Genomic DNA, 26,959 nt, shown 5'->3' on the forward strand with positions numbered 1-26,959 from the left:
CCCCCCCCCCCCCCCCCCCCCTAGTAAAGTGATATCACACCCCCTCCCAAATTTCCGGATTTTGCTGCTTCCGATTATTGCTGTCTGCTTTTAATATAAACAAACAAATGTTTGGGATGGAATAACTGCGGTTTCATGGAAAATAATTTAAAGATTGGTTTACAAAGCCCCACCCAAATTTCCGGATGGCACCGCTTCCGGATTTGGTTTTGCTTATTAGTGTAACACATGTCGCTGCATAAACAACGCTTTTAATAACCATATTATTTTGTAGGAATTTGGGAATTTCTAAATAATGACTTTTTACGTATAATTTTTACTGTTTTGTTTATATACATAATTGTTTTTGTTACCATTTTTATAAATATCAGTAAATAAAATATCATTACAGATTTGGTTTCATCAGTAATTGATTGCTTAGAGATTAGGTGTGTGATATCAAAATGGTCATATAATAATCTCTAAGTAATCAATTACTGATGAAACCAAATATGTAAGTATATATTAGTACCTTACAGGTGTATTTACAGGTGTATATGTGATAAAATTACATTTTTAAGACGTCATAGTTTGCAGATTTTAGTGAAACATTTATGTTTATACATCTGGCAGTCCAGTCTTTATGCAAAAAAGCATGTAAAATGTATCATCTGAGCTACTCAAAATCGAACACTAGTGACAGACTTTGGGCCTTAAAGAAAACATGATATCAAATAAAAAACTATTAAAAATATATTTAAACACGGTAATACAGACAACACAACAACTACTGAAAAAAAAGATTAATAGATTCTTATGTATGTATGTATTTGGACTCGGGGCTTATCTATTCTACTCTCATATAGTTCAATCTGTGCAGGTGCTGCTTCAGCCTTCACCATCTTGAATAAGATCAGAATCTCTTCATGGAACCAGTAGCTTTTCCGTCTTTAATTTGAGATTTTTTCTTTTATCTGAGATTTTTTCTTTTTTTTAGTTTCCCTTTTCTTTTATTTTTAGCATTTTACAAATAGCTTTTCAGGCTTTTAACTTTAAAAAAAATCTTTCATTTGTGCGTAACAAGAGCTAAAACATTATAGCCTTCATCATTTATGTATTTTCCCTCATGACATATTTTTAGCTCACCTCGCCCAAAGTGCCAAGTGAGCTTTAATATATATATAGTATGCCGTGGTGCGGCTTCCGTCCGTCCGTCTATGTGTCTGTCACGCTTCGTTTCCGTGCAGTAACTACAACAAATATTAACCGATTTACTTCAAACTTGGTCACAGGGTAAAATACCTTAAAGGCTCGACCAAGTTCGATGACCACTTTTAGCACACCCTATTTGGCAGAGTTATGGCCCCTTGAATAATGAAAAACATCATTATCTGCCGCGCTTCATTTCTGTGCAATAACTACAACAAATGTTTACCAATTTTCTTCAAACTTGGTCACAGGGTTAAATGCCTTAAGAGCTCGGCCAAGTCCAACGACCACTTTCAGCGGAGCCTGTTTGGCGGAGTTATGGCCCCTTGAATAATTAAAAACGTCATTATCATGCTGCGCTTCATTGCTCTGTGCAATAACTACATAAAAATGTTAACCGATTTTCTTCAAACTTGGTCACAGGATTAAATGCCTTAACGAATCGGCCAAGTTCGATGACCACTTTTAGCAGAGTTATTGCCCCTTGAATAACGAAAAAAGTAATTATCTGCTGGGTTTTGTTTCTGTACGATAACTATAACAAATGTTAACCGATTTTCTTCAAACTTTGTTCGATTTTGATGAAAATTGGTTTATAGGGATATTAGGGGACTGCAAATTCAACCACATCGGTTTCGTTACCATAGCTACTACACGGAGGCTTCTGATTGGTCAAAATTTATATATTGTTAGGTTTTGATGAAAATTTGTATATACTGGATATTAGGGGACTGCGAATAAAACTGCATTGGTTTCGTTACCATAGCAACCACACGGAGGCTTCTGATTGGTTGAAATTTAGATATTGTTCGATTTTGATAAAAATTGGACTATATAGGGATATTAGGGGACTGCTAATTTAACCACATAGGTTTCGTTGCTATAGCAACCTCACAAAGGCTTTGGATGGGTGGAAATTAAGATATTGTTCGATTTTTATAAAAATTGGTACATAGGGATATTAGGGGACTGCAAATAAAACCGCATAAGTTTCGTTACAATAGCAACCACACAGATGATTCTGATTGGTCGCAATTTAGATATTGTTAGATTTCGATGAAAATTGGTATATAGAGATATTATATTAGGGGACAGCAAATTCAACCGCTTAGGTTTCGTTGACATAGCAACCATATAGCTACAACAAGAAGGCGTCTGATTGGTGGAAATTCAGATATTGTTCGATTTTGATGAAAATCGTCATAGAGTGGTAAAGGGGACTGCAAATTCAACTGCATATGTTTCGTTGCCATAGCAACCACACAGAGGCTTTTGATTCAAAGCCGCAATTAAGATATTGTTTGATTTCGATGAAAATTGGTATATATTGGTATTAGGGGACAGCAAATTTAATCACATATTTTCCGTTGCCAGAACAACTACACAGAGGATTCTGATTGATTGCAATTTCGAAATTGCTCAATTTCACTCTTATATAATTTAGTAGGTACATTGTAGGTGTACTATGGCAATGCGATCCTTTTCTGATGCATTTTTGCGACTATGGGGGCAGTTTGGGGGACATCTGTAATGGTCCCCCATTACAATTAGTACTTGTTGCTATAGATATTGTTAAGGTGTTTCACCCAAATTCCTTATGCACATCCAACTCATGCTTAGTTTGTCAACCGATGTGATTTGTGCATATTTACGGATAATCAATGAGGTATAGGGCTTTTTTTCTTCTTCAAATTTCAAGCTATACATTATGTTTCAACAGCACAATACTCACATGTTTAAACCTAACCTCAATAATGTTAACCTACAATATGTCCTGCAAGCCGGGGATATAAATTCCACAAATTTGCTTGTTTAATTTGCACCAGCATCAGGCAGATGATAATATTGTACCTCATGCACCTTACAGAACTTGAACTTGTATTGTACCTCATGTAAATAACTTCTTTTATGATTCATAGTGCTCTATGTTAGGAAGTTGAATTCTAGTTTTCCCCCTGAGCTCCTCTATGCAACTAACAAATTTTCAATGTAATGATTAAGTTTAATTATCTAATATCTTTTAAAATATATTTGATGATATTATTCTTTGGAACCTTATATAGGGTTCCAAAGAATAATATCATCAAATATATATGCATGTTAAATAAAAATCATAACATTTTACCCGTAAAATCACAGGTAGATCTACAGGTAAAATATCTCAGGTAAATATAGTACATATATGATACAAACTATAACTACCCTCCCTTTGATGTTTCTACCTATTGTCCTAAAGATGTATGTGTTCAGAGAACACCCCACTCATATATAGATTAATCCCCTATTGTTTTGAGTATAAGTAGCGACTCCTTGTTTGGGCAACACCCTTAGGCACATCATGCTGAATCTATCTATGAAATATTGCTGAATCTATCTTATGAAATATTGCTGAATCTATCTAAGAAATATTACTGAATCTGTCTATGAAATATTTCTGAATCTATCTTTGAGATATCGCTGAATCTGTCTATGAAATAGTGCTGAATCTGTCTATGAAAGATTGCTGAATCTGTCTATGAAGTAATGCTGAATCTGTCTATGAACTATTGCTGAATCTATCTTTGGGATATTGCTGAATCTATCTCTGAAATATTGCTGAATCTATCTTTGAGATATTGCTGAATCTATCTCTGAAATATTGCTGAATCTATCTTTGAGATATTGCTGAATCTATCTATGAAATATTGCTGAATCTATCTAAGAAATATTGCTGAATCTATCTATGAAATATTGCTGAATCTGTCTATGAAATAATGCTGAATCTGTCTATGAAATAATGCTTAATCTGTCCATGTGTAATCTACTCTCTCTGTCATGTTTTATTTTGATTGATGTTATTTTGTTTGACCTCTTGTTACACACTTTGTGTATCAGAGCGTAATAAAAAAAAATCTTGAAATCTTGGCAAGGAGCAGCCATAGAAAACCATAGTTCAAAGGATGGTTGTTATAATAAGGAAACGTGGTGAACTCTACTCCATGTTTAAGACAAAATTTCAGTATGAATCAATCTAACAAAACTGAATGAAAATGAAAGGATTTTTTTTGTGAATCCCGAACATCCGATCTAAAATTCCCAATACAGACTTTGCGCTGGAATGCAACTCCAAAATCAGATATAATATGTCCTTTATGTCAAACAGGTACATTGTATACGTGATGAACCGCATTTGTTTAAATGCCAAAATACTTACATATCATCGACAAAAAAAAAAATACATCCATAACAATTACACTACAAACCCCCCAATGCCAAGCTAATCTGTTAATAGGACGTTAGACAAAATTTAACCAAACCAAATCAAGCTAAAATGGACTGATTTATATTTATTTGTAATTTAAATGTTTTGCCTAAAACAGAGACGTATATAACACTTTATACGTCTCTGCCTAAAAGAAGTTGTTTTCTAGAGAAAACAATTAAGGCTTTAAGTGACATAAGATAAATGCAGTGCTATTATTCTGGAGCATTATATATTTACTAGTTCACTTTGCTATGTAATTGAAATGTATTAAGATGCTGACCTCTTGTAACGCGCCTTTTGTGCCATGAGTGTATAAAACAAATCTTGAATATTGTGCGAACTTTGACGTACGAAATGTAGGTGGGCCGGAGAGCATAAATAAGGTTTGATTGGTTGTACGGAGGGAGAGCGGGCCTGGACAGCTGACGAAGCACACCACCTTGTGACTTATATATACACTTTTGTATATTGAGTTGGGCGCCTATAGTCTCTTGTTTGTATAAAACTATATGCACTGTGATTCATCGGGGCATTTGACTCATACAGAGCAGACTGAATGCTTAAAACGTATATGATCAGTAGCTGTACGATATTCCTCTCGATATTTGCGCACGCGGCATAATAACTGTCGAATACTATCGAACCCTGGATTAGTAAATTTGTATTTAAATGTGAGCTACTTCTCTTTGTTTGTTTACATGTTGTTTGCAGTGCATAAGTGTTATTTCATACTTATGTGGCAGTATGTAAATATTTTGTATTAAATTAAAAGTTTTTTATAAGTTTGTTAAACTCTTTTAAACTTTCCATGTACATGTGTAAACCAAAATGGTACTTTTGTAGTATAAGTATTAATTATTCTGTACTTAAAATTATTTTATTACAGCGTATGTCTAACTCTAACGCCATCTATTTTAATACATGTACTTGTCAAATCTGTCTGTGAGTCCACATGTCCATCTGAGTATTCGTCACCTGTGTAATATATTGTCATGTTAACTTAATGTCTTGTCACGTGATTGCGTGTTCGTACGCGTAACTGTGAGTCATTACTATCATTCCCGCACTTGAAACTATTTCATTTATTTTTTTGACCTGAAGAGTTTAGTGATGTGAACTGCATTCTTTTTGGTGATATTGACAGGAAAACACACGAAAACCCAACGCCTAGATACCCGGAGCATTTCACTAAGGATTAATGTTAACTCTTTTTAGAGGATTGTATGTTATGATTAGTTTATATACGTAATTATGCTAATTATTATTGTGCAATTTACCACTACTTTGTGTCTTTTCAGACCGTGTTCATTGCTGAATAAACATATTTTATAGTAAACGGAACAGAGTCCCATTTACCAACACGGTCTGAAAAGACACACAAAGTAGTGGTAAATTGCAAAATAATAATTAGCATGAATTACGTATAGAAACTAATCATAACATACAATCCTCTACTTTTGAGTCCCTAAACTATATAATAAAAAGTAAGATAAAACCATTATCAATGTTGAATCGGACAATATACATGTATTTCTACAAGGTAACGTTTTAGAGACATAATTGTAAAGTCTACTGGCCGATATGTTAACACTTTGGCTTTCCATGCACACAGTCTGGGCTAAATCCCTGATTTTTTTGTATCATGTTTGTCCCGAAAAGGTGTTTTTCTGCTGCTTACCCAACACAAATTTATTCATCCAAAGTGGAGCATAAAAAGGTCTTGGGTGGGTGCAACAATCTCTCTGCTGTAAAATGTCGTTGGAAGCACGGTCTCTTGAGGAAATTCTCAGAATTATTTTAGGAAAACTACATATTTTACTTTTATACAAGTGACCTTTAGGAAATCTCAGGATTGGAGGACAATCTCAAGAGTTTAGGAGAAAAGTGGAAGGTTTTCTGTTGAGGAGGGTTTTTGCAAGTCATTTTGAGGAATTTCAAATAATTTGAGGAAATCTTCTGATTTATGGAAATCTATGAAGGTTTATGCATATTTGTGGAGATATTTAGCAAGGTGGCACATGCCTATTAATTAGCCCCTTCTGATGCAGAACCTGCGATATCTCATATGTATTGATGGTATGTTTTTGTTTTAATGGTCTTAGAATGGCTTATTTGAACATGATAGTAGGTTACTATATCAGATGTTGTGCAATGATAATGATTAAATGTTCATTTTTTTGTGTATTTTCAGAAAAACAAGATGTCGACCAAGTATAAGGTATTACTGACAATGGTCGCCTTTTCTATGGGATTGATATGTCAGTATATGTACATGGGACAGTCCGAGGTGAAGATGATCGTTACGGGGACAAATCAGGGTCAAGTTTTCACCGAGAAAGTATTCTATAAAGATAACTACCACCACACACTGTACCGCCCCCGATTTTCAACAAGGCTTTGTGGTTTAAATATGACTTACATAGACTTTGGCGATACATTCACAAGCACACAGATCGCTCGGGTGAATAGGTGTATTTCGACTTATGAACAGGAGTACCAGAAGGGACTTAAAGAAGAGAGAATCAAAAGAGATGTACGTTGGTCAAGTCATACATATATCAACAACAAGAGTTTTATGATAGAGGCTGGGGGACACAACGGAGTCGATGTTGAGCAATTCAACTCGCGCTTCCATCCCGGCAAATACGTCGTTTTGGAACCTGTGGAAAGATTCTTTAATGTATTGAAGACGAAATTCAAAGGGTCACCAAATGTGGTTGTTTACAAGTTCGGGGTCGACGCGACCGACGGGATCTTTTATGTGAACGATGCTAAGAATGATGGGTCATCTATTTTTCACAAAGACGAAAGTGGTAATAGTGCCCATACCGAAAAAAGTTACAAAAAAGTTACTTCTATTTAGGTACAAAAAAGTTATAACTTTTGATGCTAGATTGGAACCTTGTGAGAAGAGAGTTTCAATCTAGTACTAAAAAGTTACAAAAAGGTATTAAAAAGTTACACTCAAACACTTTGTTCAGTTCAATCATTACTTTATTTGCAAACAAAAGGTACACAAAAGTTACATTTAGCCACTAAAGCACTAGTGAAAAAGGTATCATAAAGTTATAACTTTATTTAGTTACTAAAAAGGTACAAAAAAGTTATGCTTTTCTGAGATACTGAAAAGGTACAGAAACAGTTCTAGTTATAGTAAAAAGGTACAATAAAGTTATAACTTTATTTAGTTACTAAAAAAGTACAAAAAAGTTATACTTTTCTGAGATACTGAAAAGGTACAGAAAAAGTTCTAGTAAAGTTATAACTTTATTTAGTTACTAAAAAGGTACAAAAAAGTTATGCTTTTCTGAGGTACTGAAAAATGGAGAAATCGTATTTGTTAGGTATAACTTTTTAAAGCTTCATAAACCTATTATTTATTATGAAAAGGTATAAAAAAAAATCATAACCTAACCTTTACTGGATCTGTTGTTTAAATGAAATTTTATTTTAATAGAGTATTCCTTTGAAGTTACTATTATATATCACCTGCTTTTCGAAAAAGTTTATGTTAAAGAAACCCATAAAATATCTTTTATGAATAGTTATTTGAATTTGGATCATTCTTGTCTTTTAGAAGAATCGACTGGGACTAACTTCCCTTCTTTCCGTTCGACATTTGTGATATTTTTACACCAAGACTATTGGAAAAAGCCAAAAACGTGTTCCATCACATATATTGACAATTAGACCCGATGACAAGCCCTGGTTGAATAATGACCTTTGGCGTGAAATTTATGAACGAAACAGATTTATCTAGAACTATAAAACCAATCATACTCGTCATAACTTCAACAACTTTCTGAAATAGCGGAAAAGTGTTGATAATCTTAGAAAAAAGGACAAATGAATCGTTTCCCGATATTTACGGACAGTGGAAATGGATGACGACATTACAACTAACATACTAAATTGCTTTGTTTCTATATCAACTGTTGACCATACTGACACTGACTTACCTGTTGTAGAAGCTAGATCCAACTCAAACATTTCTGACATAGTGTTAAATATCGTTTAATATAAATCATACCTTTGCTATTTAAATATTGGTAAAGCTGTGGGAAACATTTCAATCCCCCGTACTATGTATTACATTAAAACACTGCAACTGAATTTGCCTATCCCTTATTCTTAGTTTCGCTTTTCTTTGAAAACTGGAGGTTTTCCCAAACAATGGAAACTTGCTATGGTGATGGTGATTTTTAGGTCACCTGAGCTATAGCTCAAGCGTCGTCGTACGACGTCCGTTAACATTTTACATTTTCAACTTAAGCTGAAATACTGGCAAAGGGATTTCATTAATATTTCATGGAAGGTTACTGACATCTCCCTGACCAAGTGATGTTATTTTTCGGGTAGATCAGAAATTCAATATGGCCGCCACGGCCGCCATTTTCAAAAAATATTTCAAACTTAAAGTCAAGTTCTAATGGGCCTATTGAACTGAAACTTGCTAGGAATGATCAACTCATGGTCCTGACAAAGTTTTTTTTTTCGGGTCAATCAGATATCCAATATGGCCGCCACGACCGCCATTTTGAAAAACTATTTCAAACTTAACGTCAAGTTCTGCTAGGCCGATTGAACTAAAACTTTGTAGGAATGATCGACTTATTGTCCTGAAAAAGTGTTGTTATTTTCGGGTCAATCAGAAATCCAATATGGCCGCCACTGCTGCCATTTTGAAAAACTATTTTAAACTTAAAGTCAAGTTCTGCTGGGCCGATGGAACTGAAACTTTGTAGGATTGATCAACTCATGGTCCTGACAGTGTTGTTATTTTTCGGGTCGATCAGAAATACAATTTGGCTGCGGCCGCTTTTTTGAAAATAACTATTTCAAACTTAAAAACAAGTCATAATAGGCCGATCTAACTGAAACTCGGTCTAGGAATGATCAGCTCATGGTCCTGACAAACTTAAGTTAATGTTATACTTAACTATTTTTTACTCAAATTGGTACATATTTCAACAACAAAAATAAATATTGTAGGACTCCGGTGACCATTAAGGCCCATGTGCCTCTTGTTTAACATCTGTGCCAACAACAATGATTAATATAAGTTCAAATAGCGTGTTTCAGAATTGTTGCAAAATAAATGAAGTTTATATAAATATAAACTTTACATCATCTCATACAAAGACACCACAGAGTGAGTGACAACCCTTCAACTTATCATGCTAACTTCATCTATCACCAAGACATCGAGAGACTTTAAACATGATCGATGCCTATCGTACTCCTGTCCTTGGTATTCCGTCTGCGTATTGCAGAGTTATCTTCTCTTTGGAGCAGGTAAGGATTGTTACGTCACTTGTTTGTGAGAGAAACGTCATCAATTTTTGAGAAAACGACGTAATTTTCTCACACACACCAATGACGTAACAATCAATAACTGCTCCCACGAGAAGATAACTCTGCAATACGCAAAGACGGAATAAATGCAGTAGTTCTTGGTTTGTGAAACGTCCATCCATCATTCCCAAACAACTATGCAATTTTGTTACGTAAAACAAGGGTTGCCTTCAAGTTTCGTGGTTCCAATATTAAGTACCACCAGGTATCCTCCTTTAAAATCAATGTTTTAAATGTGCGGAAAATTGTCGCCAAACTTGTCCTGAAATTTGCCGCATGACCAAAATACGAATAAAAACCTTTACTATTTTTTTTAAATTGCTTTCGACAAATTGCTTTTTCAGCAGTTGTTTGATAAAAAATATATCCATGCAAACACTTATTCATAGTTTTGAACAAGACTTATGTTTTTTGCATTATTTTTACTATATCTATATGCTACTCACAACGTTTGGGCGCCTTTGAAAAAAATCATTGGTTTTTTTCCTTAAACAATATAAATTACCCGTCCTTTCTTTAAAATCACATGTTTTCACTAACATAATACATTTACCAGTGAATTTTATTTTTGCTTTTGAAATGACTTTGAAAAAGAAGTTGACATCTGACGTTTTGATGTGTAAGGTGCTTGTGCATTTGTTCTGGTCTGAGTATTGCAGGATACCACGTTGATATATTACAAAAACTGATTTAAACACCGATTCACACATAAATATATTTTAAAAGTCATGCTTAGATGTATTTGTACTTTACCTGGGCGAAGCTTCCGTCCCCGCATTACCAAAAAGGTTATCCAGTCTGAGGCTGCCTGGGAATTGTAGGCTTCTATTTCTTGTGAATTTGCCTCGGTTGGGTAAAGGCCATCTGGCAGCTAACAAGGGCTAAAATTAAACATTTAGTTAACCGTTACTCGGTTTTTTTGTTTTGACAATGAATTTGATAGCAATGATTGGATACAGATTTTTTTTACCTATTTAGGTAATTGAAAAAAATACATTTAAACTAATACTGTGGTATGAGCCATTTGATAAAAAATTTCACCACACAGCTCCCGTACAATAAAAAAGCCTCACGCCTAAGCAGACTGCAAAAGCGTTTAAAGAGCAATGCTCGTACACATTTTTGTCTTTACCCGATAGTTATTAAACCAGTTCGTCTATTGTTGAATGGTACATGTTTGCACTAGTGACTAGTGGCTACTTTGCAATGCTAAAATGAAGATTGAAACTAAATCTGAAATACCCTCCTAGATTAAGCAATAATTACCGATGATGGTTGTTATCCTGTTTCAGAAATATCTCCTATGGTTGGCATTTCAGAAAGCTGGACACATGAAACTCCTACCAAGTGATTGAAATTTAAGAATCTGTGTACCCGCTGAACCCCCATTTGTAGATATCTAAACGATAGGTCAATCGTTTAAAAAAATTGATAGATATATTTGAAAGGTACGATCGTTTCGACTCTAAACAAAGCTATCTGAGTTACTCACATGGTACGAGACAGGGCTGTTTTATTTTGAACCCCAGAGACGTTTTAATAACAAGCAACGGGTGTCGAGATTTAAAGCAATGCCAGTGTTTAAAGACGTATAACAAGAAGGTTGCGTATGCCAGTGAGCCAGTGGTTCAGGGACAAAGTATTGAAAGTAATGTTCTCTGGAAGATAGTTTGCCGCTAGGAGTGTTCTAGATAGTGCAATCTTCTAATGTCTCGCCAGTATAGCAAGGGAGACTACTAGGCGGTATTTCGTCATGGATAGCGCGATTGCGACAGACCGTTTCTTCTAAGGGGAATAAGTCGAAGGAATGTAATAGAAAGATCAAACTATATATATACAACATACTTGTGATTTCTGACACTAGTGTCATTTATTGAATGGCACTCCTATCAGGGAACCAAGAAGAAATGCGACCAGATACTGACTTTAAAGTGTATATAATGCTGTTAAATATTTATTACAAATATGCAAATTTAAGGTCGTATGTTGGAAGGATTGTTGTGGAAGGTCGTTATATAGATCACATTTTCGACAAAAAAGCCGCTGCAATAGCTGAAAAGATGAGATCAGTCAGAGACGTATAAATGTTATATACGTCTCTGAATCAGTTGATTTATCTGGTAAACACTGCTCGAACATCGTTCGTCCAACAGCAGAACAGAACACATCGGGGCCAAGGTGAAGACCGGCTTGATCTGAGCTGAAGAGATTCGTAAATGGAAATTACATCACATGTAAACGTGAAAGTAACGGTGTTTCGTTGTCATGTTCGTTTAGCGAACTAAGATGACGCAACAATCATTAAGATACACATATCATGTGCTTTTATAATTCGTTTTTGCATGTTTCTATTATCACCTTTACTGCAAGTAATTCTCAAACTGTTTGTTATGAACTTGTTATCTTCCCATTGTATACTTAGGAAAGAATGTTAAAAGCGTATTTTAATGCAATATCCCATTGCATACTTATATTGCTATAACATTCATAGCAAACGAAAACAAAATAGAAATAGAGTAAAATATATAAATTATTCAGAATCATCTTGGCATGCTTTTCCAATTGAAAAATGTTACAAAAGTTTCATTTACCGTTTATGACATTGAACATTCTTTTGAAATCATTCGTCGGTTGATCTGTGTGGTAAACCATAATCTGACGAGATTTGCCAGTGTTAGAATGGATTTTTCTGAAATATTGAAAGTAAAGAAATAATTAATATTGCATTTTGTAAGATCCCGTTAATGACATCACTAGGTAATTCGTATAAGATAAATTGGTCAAATTATCTTTCATTTGATTCTTTTCAAAATAGTATTTGCTATATATCCCATGACCATTAAAATAGGGTGTCATGTATATTTATTAGCTCACTTGGCCCTTCGAGCCAGGTGTTAAAGCAATGTTATGTGAATAGAACATTTTGGCATGGTGTGGCGTCCGTCGTCCGTCCGTCGTCAACTTTTTTACTTTAAACAACTTCTTCTCAGTAACCAAAAGGCCTAGTGTGATGATATTTGGCCAGAAGCATGCTTGGATGAAGGGCTACCAAGTTTGTTCAAATAAATGACCTTCATTAATTTTCAAGGTCACAGGGGTCAAATATGTTTAAAACCATTGAATGACTTCTTCTAAATAAGCAAAAGGCCAAGGGTGATGATATTTTGGCCATTAACATACTGGGATAAAGGACTACCAAGTGAATGACCTTCGCCCATATTCAAGATCACAGTGGTCAATATATGTTTAAATCTTTAAATTATTTGTTCTGTATAACCAAAATGTCCAGGGTAATGATATTTTTCCAGAAGCATGCTGGGTTGGAAGACTATAAACTCTGTTCAACCTAATATTATAATGTCCTTGTTCGACATTCAAGGTAACAGGTGTCATATGTTTAAATCTTTTAATAGGTTCTTATGAATGAAACACTGATATTTTGCCTGTAGCTATATTTTAGTCCACTTTTAAGATTACAAGGGTGGGATTAATACCAGGTGAGCGATGCAGGCCCATTGGGCCTCTTGTTAAACTTGATTATCGTAAAGTGTTCCACGATGTTCATTTGCACCATTATTGCAATATCTTTTTGCAGTTCTATTTGACGAGTTAGCTACCTCGTGACTTGACTCAAATGCAAAATTTCTTAATAGCCAGTTCTTTTAAATACTTGTAAGCACCGCTTCTGCTGTTTGTTGCATGCTCATTTTTTTTTTGCGTGAACACAGTTTGTGCTTTATTTCTTCTTCTGCTAGTGCCAAAACAACACTTTCTAGATACATAGGGGATCTAACACATGTGTCCATGTGATATTGAATTTATTAAACGAGTTAAATTAATTCAATATATCATGAACACGAATGCAAGAGTCTATTTATCTAAGTACTCCCATCATAGTATTGTCACTCTGAGCAGTGACAAAGTAATGCCAGTTTATTTTTTTGATGGTGATCAGTTTTAAATGCAATGCGAATAATAATGACAAAATAAACATTTTAAATTCATTAAGAATAACAGTAAATGTATCATGTGGTATAGTAAATAAAACTAGCACCCGTAGTAGCGTTGGAATATGATATCATGGTTTTGACTAATCGCAGCACCTTTGTGTGTTATTACACGTGTAAATTACCATATGTATGACATGGTCGTATGACATAGTAAAATGGGTCAAAAATGTGATGAAAGTATGTTTTTCATGAATGGAAAAAGTTCGGATGCGAAAAATAAAATACCATTAATTTCATTTAGAAGCGCCACTGATGTAGATTCATCAGACGTCCCGACATCAGCAATTGTTATTGGGTAGTGTGAGGTGGGCGTACGATCAAACGTATGATCTGAAATTGAAAAAATGTTAACGTCTGAAAATTTACTGTAGGTTATATTCCCTTACTGATATTAGAATGACCTGCTATGGTATTTTGCCTTCCCATGATATACATTCAATAGTATTATGTATTAAATGTATAGTATAAAAAACCCACTTCTATACATCGGAGCTATACTACCTACATATTGTTGATATGGAATATGTATCAACGGTTTTGTTGTGTTAAGAACAAACATATTATTCAATTATTATATACAGTAGTCTACCTAAGCAGTCCATAATCACGTCCCGACTTTTGTAGAGGGAGTGTCCATTATTTGCTAACATTCCACCATGTTTCAATGCAAATTCATCAAACATCATTGCAGTTGTTGTGTTTCTTCTCTCCATTCGTGTTTTATTTAACTGAAATAAAAACGATATTTTTAGCTCACCTGGCCCAAAGGGCCAAATGGGCTTATGTCTGTCGTCCGGCGTCAATATTTTACTTTAAACAACTTCTTCTTAATAGCCAAGAGACCCATGCTGATGATATATAGCCAGTAGCATGCTGGGATGAAGGACTACTAAGTTTGTTCAAATGAATGACCTTGATCCACTTTCAAGGTCACAGGGTCAAATTTGTTAATTTTTTTCAAACGACTTCTCAATAACCAAAAGGTCCAGGGTACTGAAGTAGGGCCTGTAGCATGCTGGGATAAAGGGCTACCAAGTTTATACAAATGAATGACCTTGACTCACTTGCAAGGTCACAGGAGTCAAATGTCGTAAAATCTTCAAACAACTTCTTCTGAAAAACCAAAAGACCAAAGGTACTGATATTGGGCCTGTAGCATGCTGGGATAAAGGAATACCAAGTTTGTTCAAATGAATGACCTTGACCCACTTTCAAGGTCACAGGGGTCAAATGTTCTATAATCTTCAAACCACTTCTTTTGAATAACCAATAGGCCTAGGGTACTGATATTGGGCCTGTAGCATGCTGGGAAGAAGGACTACCAACTTAGTTCCAATGAACGATCTTGACCTACTTTTAAGGTCACAGGGGTCAAATGTCATAAAATCTTCAAACGACTTCTTCTCAATAACCAAAAAAAAATGCCCAGGGTACTGGTATTGGACCTGTAGCATTCTAGGATGAAGGACTACCAAGTTTGTTCAAATGAATGACATTGACCCAATTTCAACCTAATGTCCTTGTTTGACATTCAAGGTCACAGGCGTCATATGTTTAAATCTTTTACTTGGTTCTTATGAAGCAAACACTGATATTCTGCCTGTAGCTGTATTTTAGTCCAAATATAATGTTACAAGCCTCGTTTTCATTTGACTAACAAACCGACGAATTATTTCTTGACGTCGAGACAGTGGCGAAATATGTGAAAATGACGAGGTTTAAAAAAACCCGGTGGAATTGGCTACGTCTCCCCTTGTGTTATGTTATGTAGAGTTACGTATTTTTTCTCATTATTTTTATTCTTATAAAACGTTGCTAGCCCCTGTGATCAGGGTGTCGATCATAGTGAACAATAAACAGTTAGTGTTAAGAGGGTAAGTCTAACTGGAAAGGGGAGGTTATCCATTTTGAGCACTCGATGACCTATCAATGAGTAATGGTCAAATGCATGCGTAATGGTAGAATGCTGATGTGTAGCTTCAGTTCGCATACCGAACAGTACTAGTGGGAGGTACACGATCGACGCGGTCTTATATTTCACTACTACGCGACATATCAGTAAACAGGAGCGATGTGAAGATATACTTTTAATTAGATTGATACAGTTACGTATTTTTTCTCGCTATTTTTATTCTGATCCCATATAAATCGTTGCTAGACCCTGTGAGAAACGGGGAATATTGTGTACTTCCATAGGCCGCTCCATGAGGAAAGCACATAAAGCTGTCTGGTAAGTGTTTAACCCATGTTTGTTTTTGTCCCGTGAATTTTTCCGCTTGGATTGTCTTATTTACCTGATGGAGACCGGCAAAACATTTTCAGGTGGTCCACTCATGCGTGACTGAGTTGTTTACGTGTGCATTTCGTCTATAAACCATTTTACGCATGTTATAATTGTAAAAATCAGTATATATTGGTTGTATGAAGAAGATAAGTGTGTGTAACTTGTGTGTCAATTATCGAAAACCTAGATTTTTTTGTACATTTTATTATTTGTGCGTATTTATTATCTGTAGGTACGGAGGCCCATAGATGACATGTTAGTTTGTTGTATGCTGTGGACCCGCACGATTTCTTAATTGCTATTCTGCTAGCATTTCGCTTATTATGTTATTCAGCATTTAGTACATGTATTGTTTGTGATCTAAGTTATTATAAATAATAAAAAAGAATTATATAAAACATTTGATATAGCGCCCTATCACCTCAGAAAATATTTTAAACTATATTGAGAAGGTTAATATTTTTGTTGGTTACAGATCAGACCATTCTATAATATCACTAGAAATTAAATTAAATAACTTTGTGAAAGAGAGGGGCCTATGGAAACTTAATAAGTCTTTTATATGATCAAGAATATGTGCAAAATATTAAAGATACCATATATAAGATCAAACAGCAATATTCATCACCAATTTACGATAATGATATTTCTAATATAACTGATGAAGAACTAATATTATGTATAGATGAACAACTTTTTTTAGAAACATTATTAATGGAAATCAGGGGAACAGCTATATCGTATTCATCATTTATAAAAAAAAAAGAACGGGACAAAAGGGAGAAAGTACTTATATCTGATCAAGGAAAATTAGAAGAAAATAATACATGGGCTACTAATTTAGATGAATACGAACAGAAAACAAACGAGCTAGAGAATATTAGAAAAATAAAAATGAAAGGGCATATGATAAGATCAATTTTTTTAATTTGTTTTTGGGAATAATTTAAATATTTTATTATCAGAGCATTGAATTTTGGTTATAATAAGAGGGAGCTATCCATTACACATCAGAGGCCGATTACTTTATTAAATGTTAAATATAAACTTGCGTCAGCTTGTATAGCCAACAGACTAAAAACGGTCCTTGATTTTATTATTTCAGACACACAAACAGGTTTTTTAAGTGGAAGATATATGGGGGAAAACACCAGACTTATTTACGACATTATGAATTTTACTGAAATAACCAACATACCAGGACTTTTAATATTTATAGATTTCGAAAAAGCCTTTGATTCAGTTTCATGGAATTTTTTATACAAAGTAGTTGATTTTTTTTATTTTTTGTGAAAGCATCAAAATGGATAAAAACATTATACAAAAATGCCTACTCTGCAATAAACCAAAATTGTATACTGTCAATGTGTTTGGATATACAAAGGGGTTGTCGACAAGGCAGGATCCTGTCTCCCCATATCTATTTTTACTTGTAGTTGAAATATTGGCTATTCTTATTTTCCCACTATATACTTACTTGAAAACTATTGGTGTTTTGAACAATAACCTTTGTAATATGTGTAACACAGAAATTGAAACTATAGAACATATTTTCTGGGAATGTCCTCATCCTATCAGACTTTGGCAAGATTTGAAAAACAAAATATACCACAAGTTAGATAAATTAATTGATTTTAGATTAGAAACAGTTTTATTTGGAGAGACAGAAAATTTGGCCTTACCAATTAACTTTATTATCCTTTATGCAAAATAATAAATATACACTGTATCAAGAAAAAATCAAAGACTCAGGTTAGATGGTTTGATTGAGTTTCTAGCATTCCGATATAACATCGAAAACAATTCAGCCTCAAAATATTTACGCAACGAAAAATTTAATCAAATTTGGTTTGAATGGAAAGATATTTCTTAACAGATTGAAAAAACAAGTTTACACGATCCATACATCTTTGTATCTTTGTTTATATAATTGATACTCTTTCTCTTGAAATGAATATTTAAATTTCATCTTGATTTTGTAATCTGATAAAAATAAAACTGCATATATTCGGTATGTTATGGTGTGAGTGGATGTATGTGCTGTTTTTTGTTTGTTTTGTTTTATAATCACCTTTTTAGCGGACATAAAAACCTGTATGAAAACCGGTAATAAAATGCTATTTGAAAATTGATGTCAGTATATGTCCATATCAATGTGAATGACCACATGCATGTGTCATAGAAATATTCATACACATGTGTACATATATATATGTACATCTGACACTGTTTGCACAGTGTATTTATTATTGTTTCTTAACTGCTTGAAATTATGCGTGCATAATGATGCATCTGATTCAATGTATGTAAATCTGTCTCAATGTATACATGCATGTATGTACTGTCTGTCTGTCTGTCTCATGTATGTATGTGTGTATGTACTGTCTGTGTGTCTGTGTGTCTGTCTGTCTCATGTATATATGTATGTGTGTATGAGTATATATGTGGATGTATTTGTATGTGTATTATGTTTTGTTTGTATACTAGACGTGCTATATGTTTATCCTTGTTTGTAATATTATGTTGTATATGGAATTTGTTAGGGTGTGAAAGAAGTATGTTTTGTGTTCTTGTCCTGTACTCTATTTGCAATTATTTTATTTTTCCATTGCCCTTCCTATTTATTTATTTATTGTTTGACTGATGGATGTTGAATGAGAACCCTCCTGCGTGAGGACACCATATTTTCAGGGGCTGACTCCAGGGCTCCACAACCCTGGCATCCCCTATCAAAATATGTATATATGTATATAGATATTTGCTTCGAAGCAGTATATGTATATACATACAGACCCTGGACTGTTTTTCTTAACCAAAAGTGCGTTGCGTTTGCGCTGCGTTTGCGCTGCGTTGACCGTTTGATGGGCGTTTTAAATTGAGCGTTGAATGTGCGTTGAATATACGTTTTTCTTGTTATTTAAGAAAACGATCCATGGCTATTTACAGGTTATTTTAAGAATATGTGAGTGCTGAAATGTTTTTATATACAAAAAATAGTTATATGTATAACAAAGTTTGCAAATTAAAAAGAAAATAAATATACAAATAAAATAGTTAAATACATGAAATAATCGGTTGGAAGTTTATCAAAGACTTATATCTATATTCGAATATGTGGGCTGCGTCGTGTGCTGATTGATGGATGCATGTCTATACACGTACCTTAATTGGTCAGTGAAATTATAAGTAGAAAATAATTGAGTAATTAGTTATTTGTATATTCTAGATACTTAATGTTCATAATTATATCATTCTGTTCATATGAATATATGAATCGAATTCAACTAAATCTACAAATACTTCCATCACTGCACGCATGGGCTGATGGTTTCGTAACGACACCAGGGTAGTCTGGATTGAAGAGAGGCTTATAATCAGTGCGTCTAAACGGCGAGTTTCATTTTATGAAATATTTGTAGTTTTATCTCTATGTGTGTATGCTTTTTCGTTAATTCTATTGTGTACGTTGTGGGTTTTGTTTACGTCCAGGTCGAAGTATGCAAGTCCTACGCTCGACTCGCAATATGTATTTAAGACATTGAAAAGATTAATAAAAAACGTGATTATGGTTAAACCACAAATGGCAAAAACCGCCACAAATGAAAAATAATATCAATAAATAATTAAATTGAATAAATAAAACAAATTATTTAATAAATCAATAAACTGAAATAAAAATAATTGAATTGAATAAAGAAAACAAAACAATCAATAAATCAATAAAATGAAATAAATAAATGAACATTATTACTTCAATAAAATAACTAAATAAATGCAGGGGGGTATACATGCTAAAGACAGTTGACATTTGTAGGTGATGTAGAAGGGTGTAGGTGGTAAAGGAAGTATAGGTGGTGTAGGAAGTATAAGTGGTATTGGAGGGTAAAGGTGGTATATGAAGTCAATGTGATGTATGGGGTATAAGTGGTATAGGAAGTCAAGGTGATGTAGGAGGGTATAGATGGTATATGAAGTAAAGATGATGTAGGGTGGTAAAGGTGGTATAGGAAGTATAGGTGATGTAGGAGGGTAAAGGTGGTGTAACAAAGTATAGGTGATGTAGGAGGGTATAGGTGGTGTAACAGAGCATAGGTGATATAGGAGGGTATAGGTGGTGTTACAGAGTATAGGTGGTATAGGAAGGTATATGTGATATAGGAAGTAAAGGTGATGTAGGAGGGTATAGATGGTATAGGAAGTCAAGGTGATGTAGGAGGGTATAGATTATATATGAAGTAAAAATGATGTAAGAGGGTATAGATTATATATGAAGTAAAAATGATGTAGGATGGTAAATGTGGTATATGAAGTAAAGATGGTTTAGGGTGGTAAAGGTGGTATAGGAAGTATAGGTGATGTAGGAGGGTATAGGTGGTGTAACAGAGTATAGGTGACACAGGAGGGTATAGGAGGTGTAACAGAGTATAGGTGATATAGGAGGGTATAGGTGTTATATGACGTATAGGTGATGTAGGAGGGTATATGTGGTATATGACGTATAGGTGATGTAGGAGGGTATATGGGTATATGACGTATAGGTGTTGTAGGAGGGTATATGTGGTATATGACGTATAGGTGATGTAGGAGGGTATAGGTGGTATATGACGTATAGGTGATGTAGGAGGGTATAGGAGGTATATGACGTGTGTAGGTGATGTAGGAAGGTATATGTTATATAGGAAGTAAAGGTGATATAGGATGGTATAGGTGGTATATGACGTATTGGTGTTGTAGGAGGGTATATGGGTATATGACGTATAGGTGATGTAGGAGGGTATATGTGGTATATGACGTATAGGTGTTGTAGGAGGGTATATGTGGTATATGACGTATAGGTGATGTAGGAGGGTATATGTAGTATATGACGTATAGGTGATGTAGGAGGGTATAGGTGGTATATGACGTGTATAGGTGATGTAGGAAAGTATATGTGATATAGGAAGTAAAGGTGATATAGGATGGTATAGGTGGTATATGACGTATTGGTGATGAAGGAAGGTATAGATGGTTTAGGAAGTAAAGATGATGAAGAAGGGTATAGGTGGTATAGGACGTATAGTTACTGTAAGAGGGTATAGGTGATATAGAAAGTATAGATGCTATAGGATGGTATTTGTGGTAAAGGAAGTAATGGTACATTAATACAGCAATTGAGCTTTCTTTATGAATTGATATACTACAGCTTATACATTTCTAGAAGTATTACATATAATAACAATGTTTCAATCCGCTGAGGTAAAGAAAAGAGATAGCTTTCATCGAAGTATAATTCGAATTCGACATCGATAACTAGAGAAAAATATGAACCTGAGGAATATTAGCAGAGACGTTTTTGGTTGTTTAACTTGACGTAATTTGACGTGATTCAGTCCAAATGTATCCACGAAATTCGAAATCTGGAATGGTGATTAGCAGTTATGTGGTAAGTCCCGGAAAGGCTTAGAAACAAGTCATTGCATGTAATCTTCCTATATAGCTTGTACTTATTTTGAAATATTTAAATCTGCTATATTGTATTCCATAAAAGGATCGACGTGTCCAGTACACAAACCAACAGCTACGACGTTGACACCTGCCTCAGGTATGGAGGTGCTCTTTTTTTATAGTATTCAAGCGGTTTCTGATTATTTTGCACGATTACTAGTTTACCATATAATACACAATAAAATACGTATTATTGTATCTCATAAGAAAATTACATAATGGGGAATATTGTCTGCGGATAGAAATCGAAATATAAAAGTTTATTTGTATCAAAACTGCAAATGTCTCATGATTTAGCCGTTGCTGTTTTACGTAAAGCGACACAGACTTAGTTACAAATATAGAGATGATTTGATTGTATTTTATCAAACACCCTTTATAAAGTGTATTCGGGTTGAGCCACCCAGCAGTGTTTCATTCCTCCAACCCCTTTTCACACACGTACACAGTACTCTCGTGTACATCGCGGATCTTAAACAATCGCTACAACTAACGGAGCGGTCCATCCGGCTTTTTATCTAACATGGAGGACAAGGTGAACACAGTTTTAATTGAATCTTGAAAAAATCGGAATGTAGGTTCCGTTTGTTAGACTTTTTCCATTCAAATTGACGTGGATGACGAATTTCATTTTGGATTAAAATGCCCCCATCAACGAGTCTAGAGATAGAGACGGAAACAATGGCGGGTCCAAAAGTTTCGGGTTGTCTATATTTCCTCACTAATATTGCAGACAACAGGAAATGTCAACTAGACTTAGTGTCCGGAGTGAGGTTTTACTGTATCGTTAATCATAGTGAAATAATTATAAGCATCACTATGTTTCCATTGTACAAGTTATGCTTCATATATTAAAAAACGATTAACATTGAAAAAACCTAAAAAAAAAAAATTGTACTCAAAATCTGTCCCGGGTGTAACGACACGATTTCTTTTACCAAGGTGAGAAATCGTGCTAAAATTGCTGTGTTCGCAACACGATTTCTCACCTCTGCACGATTTCTCACCCGGTTGAGATGAGAAATCGTGTAAGAAGTAGACATATTGCCCGTTGCCATGAGTACGAACACTGAAATTGGTTTTGGGAGATTGTGGTATATTTAGACTTGTTTACTACTGTACAAACTTCAAACTTGTTCGAACTTCAATATTTAGCTCAGCCGGTCCGAAGGAACATGGTGAGTTTATGCCATACCGCAACGTCCGTCGTCCGTGCGTCCATCAACTTTTTCTTTAAAATGCCACTTGTCCTGAACGACCCAGTAGATTTTGACTTACTTTGGCCTGGAGAATCCGTAGACCAAGGGACTCAATTTTGTATAAACGATGGGTGTGCCCCCTCCCCTTGGGGTAGATGGGCTGGTACAAAAAGGGGAAATAGAGGTAAAACCTTTGGAATCCTTCTTCTACCATAGGGATAAAGTAATTTCATCCCAATTCAGTCTGTAACTTCCTTTGGCCAAGGGCACTAAATTTGGCATAAACGGTGTGTGTGCCTCCCCCCTGGTGGCAGAGAGACGGGGCCCCACAGGGGAAATAGAGGTAAAAACTTTGAAATCCTTCTTCTACCACATAGATTTAGGGATTTCGTCCAAATTCAGTCTGGAGCATCCTTGGGCAAAAGGGACTCAATCTTGTTAAAATGGTGGGGTTGGCCCCCCCTGGACGGAGAGGGGCGGGACCCAATAGAGGCTATGGAGGTAAAACCCTTTAAACCCTGCTTCTACCGTAGGGATAATGGGGTTTTTATCCTAATTTGGTCCGGAGCATCCTTGGGCAAAAAGGACTTGATCTTGTATAAACGGTGGGTGTGGCCCCTTTGGGTGCTGAGGGTAGGGCCCAGAGGTTGAAATCTTTAAAATCCTTCTCATGTACCATTTGAGGGATTTATCCGAATTTGGCCTGAAATATCCTTGTGCAAAGGGATCTTAATTTTGTATAAATGATAGGTGTGGCTCGTTTGGGTGAAGAGTTGCTGGCCTCAAAAAGGGAATTTGAGGTTTAATTCTTTAAAATACTTCTTCTTCTGTACCATTGGATGGATTGTTTGTAATAAGAATAATTTCCCATGGTTGCTTAATTATCCAGGTGAGCGATACAGGCCCCCTGGGACTCTTGTTTTATTTTATCTTATCATCTTTGACTTACAATAGTATACAAAGATATGTAACATACACAGATTTAATGTATAAGCATGCGTGGTTGTACAGAGGGATACAAGTATCATAGAAATAGAGGTGCACTGCAGTTACATACTGTATAATACATGTAGTCACTAATGATATTCGATATTAAGTTTCCGAACAGATCTAAATCATGGCCCATCACTTGCTAAGTCATTTCAGGCTATAACAATTTCTGCTTAGATTTATGGACCACAATAAATGTTGTTTAATTGAATATTTTAATCGTGTTCTTGAAGATGGGAAAAAAGGCCAACATCCTCCGTAAAATGACCGCTGCAGTGGCTTCTGATAAGTCAAAATGTATGCATTGTCCCATGTCCCTATGTAAAAGTGTGCAGTGTCACTACGAACACTACTGCGATCTGCGTTGATTTTTTTATTTGTCAAAATGTCCGTGTTAGGTCGGGTCCTGATTGGTCGACATTTAGATATTGACCGATTTTATAGATTTGGTATGTAGATGTATTATGTACGGTTGTCAACGGTTAGCCGGTTATCCGGTTACTCGGGCGAAAGACCGCGAACTGGCTACCAAAACCCTTAACCGAAAAGTCGGACATTTACATACCCCCTTTGGGAACCCCATGGCTTCCCTGGCTTAGAACTATCCGCATTTGTATAGATGCGACCGAAATTGGATAGTTTTGTAATAAAACAGCGTTCAGGTATTACATGTTACTGTTAATTTTGTACTCTAATTTAAATACTGGCAAAGGGATGTCGCCAACACCATAAAAAATCTGAAAACAATTTAAGAGGAAGCCAGAATACAAAGCTGTGATATATCAAATTTCAGATAGAACGCGCCTTTGCATCCGGGATGTAAAGATAATATGGAGAGTACACACTTGAATGAGCAAGCATGTCTTGAAACGTTTGTCAAAAAGTTTTTTTTCTAAAGAATAATATTACCGCATATGATTTAGAGTACAGATAACTGCAATTGAATCCGCCTAACTGCATTCCGACATGCGTTGTCCATGACAAATACTTACTGAAGTTACTTAAGGAATGATTTTTATTTTTTCAACATTTATGAGGTCATAACAACAATGGGTTTATGGACATATTGAATGAATCGCGTTAGCGATTCATGTAAAATATGTCCAAAAACCCATTGTTGTTATGACCTCATAAATGTTGAAAAAATAAATATCATTCCTTATATTTACATTGACGAATCCTTTCAGTGGATCGATATAACAACGAATAAAACAAATAAACAGGGTTTGTTCCTGCTTATACACGGGTGCAACGCAGTGGCGAGAACAGTGTTTTTTCGCGGGGAAATGTGACACTATCGTGAGAGATCTTAGCAACCGTCAACAACAATAACACAACAAAATGTAGTTCCATATTCAATGTTTATTTGTAGCACAGGACACGTGAATACGTGGATATTTCACAAAGCACAGTTCAATAATATTTTAAGATGTAAGAATTAAGCATCTAGGTCGGTCGTTCCGAGTGAGTAGTTTTTGTAGTGTATTACTACGCAGTGTGATCAGGTTACTATCAGTTCCCACGTGCTGAGATTCTATGAACACCTGTGTTATGCATTTATGAATGTAATTTTTGTCAATGGGTCTAAGCATACAGAATGTAAATATATACAATTATTTCCTGTGTTAACCTTGAAATACACGAGTAACGATCATGCTATTTAATATATACATGTATATTTGTGGTGTAAATAGGTTTTAGATAGAACATTTTTTTTTAACATTTAATGTTTTTGTTGCTGTTTATTATTATTCCCCACTTTCACCGAAACGGGGGATATTGATATGGGTTCGTCCGTCCGTCCGTCCGTCCGTCCGTCCGTCCGTCTGTCACGCTTCGTTTCCGTGCAATAACTACAACAAATGCCTTAAGGGCTCGGCCAAGTTCGATGACCACTTTCAGCGGACCCCATTTGGCGGAGTTATGGCCCCTTGAATAATGAAAAACGTCATAATCTGCCTCGCTTCGTCTCCGTGCAATAACTACAACAAATGTTAACCGATTTTCTTCAAAATTGGTTCGATTTTGATGAAAATTGGTATATAGGGATATAAGGGAACGCGAATTCAACTGCATCAGTTTCGTTGCCATAGCTACCACACGGAGGCTTCTGACTGGTCGAAATTTAGATATTGTTAGATTTTAATGGAAATTTGTATATATGGATATTAGGGGTCTGTTAATTCAATCGCATACGTTTCGTTGCCATAGCAACCACACAAAGGCTTCTGACTGGTGGAAATTAAGATATTGTTTGATTTTGATGAAAATTGGTATATAGGGGTATTAGGGGACTGCGAATAAAACCGCATAAGTTTCGTTACCATAGTAACCAAACGGAGGCTTCTGATTGGTCGCAATTGAGATATTGTTTGATTCCGATGAAAATTGGTATATAGGGGTATAAGGGGACTGCAAATTCAATCGCATACGTTCCGTTACCATAGCAACTACACAAAGGCTTCTGATTGGTCGAAATTTCGAAATTTCGTATGTACATTGTATGTGTATTATGGCAATGCGATCCTTTTCTGATGCATCTTTGCGACTATGGGGGCAGTTTGGGGGACATCTTTAATGGTCCCCCATTACAATAAGTACGTGTTGCTATAGATATTGTTAAGATGTTTCAACCAAATTCCTTATGCACATTCAACTCATGCTAAGTTTGCCAACCAATGTGATTTGTGCATATTTACGGATAATCAGTGAGGTATAGGGCTTTTAAGTTTTAAGCTATACATTATGTCTCAACAGCACGATTCTCAAATGTTTAAACCTAACCTCAATAATGTTAACCTACAACATGTCCTGCAAGCGGGGGATATACATTCCACGAATTTGCTTGTTTGACTACCAAATTGTTCGAGAAACCGGTTACAAAAAATGTATGTACCCTTTCAGAACAATGATGTCACATCTGCTTTGTAGTAAGTTCATGTTGTGTACAAATTCGTGTCCTTTGTTCCTTTGGCCAAAGAAAGGTGTCCTTTGTTAGATATGACTTGCATATAATTTTATATACGGTATATCTCGCGCAAATTGACTTTTGAAAACGTCTCTATGTTTAGGATATTTAGTGGAATTAAAAGTATATGAATAATAGATAAATAGATAAATACAGGTACTGCCATCAAAAGAAATGGTAGCATATGTGTTGATTCTCTAATGATAATAATAAATAATATACAACATTTATATAACG

The 26,959-nt window shown here is 35.2% G+C and overlaps 1 protein-coding gene across 1 annotated transcript in view; it reads left to right on the forward strand.

The window, feature by feature from the left end:
- Window positions 1-26,959, forward strand: part of LOC110460541 (benzoate carboxyl methyltransferase-like) — a 49,738-nt gene that overhangs the window by 7,654 nt on the left and 15,125 nt on the right. The window contains exon 2 of the mRNA XM_021513507.1: window positions 6,624-6,650. Within this exon, the coding sequence (XP_021369182.1) occupies window positions 6,633-6,650 (18 nt within the window). The 5' untranslated portion in view covers window positions 6,624-6,632. The remainder of the gene's footprint in view (window positions 1-6,623; window positions 6,651-26,959) is intronic.

The sequence above is a fragment of the Mizuhopecten yessoensis genome, unplaced genomic scaffold (genome assembly GCF_002113885.1).
Source record: "Mizuhopecten yessoensis strain PY_sf001 unplaced genomic scaffold, ASM211388v2 scaffold10427, whole genome shotgun sequence".
Taxonomy (NCBI): Eukaryota; Metazoa; Mollusca; class Bivalvia; order Pectinida; family Pectinidae; genus Mizuhopecten; species Mizuhopecten yessoensis.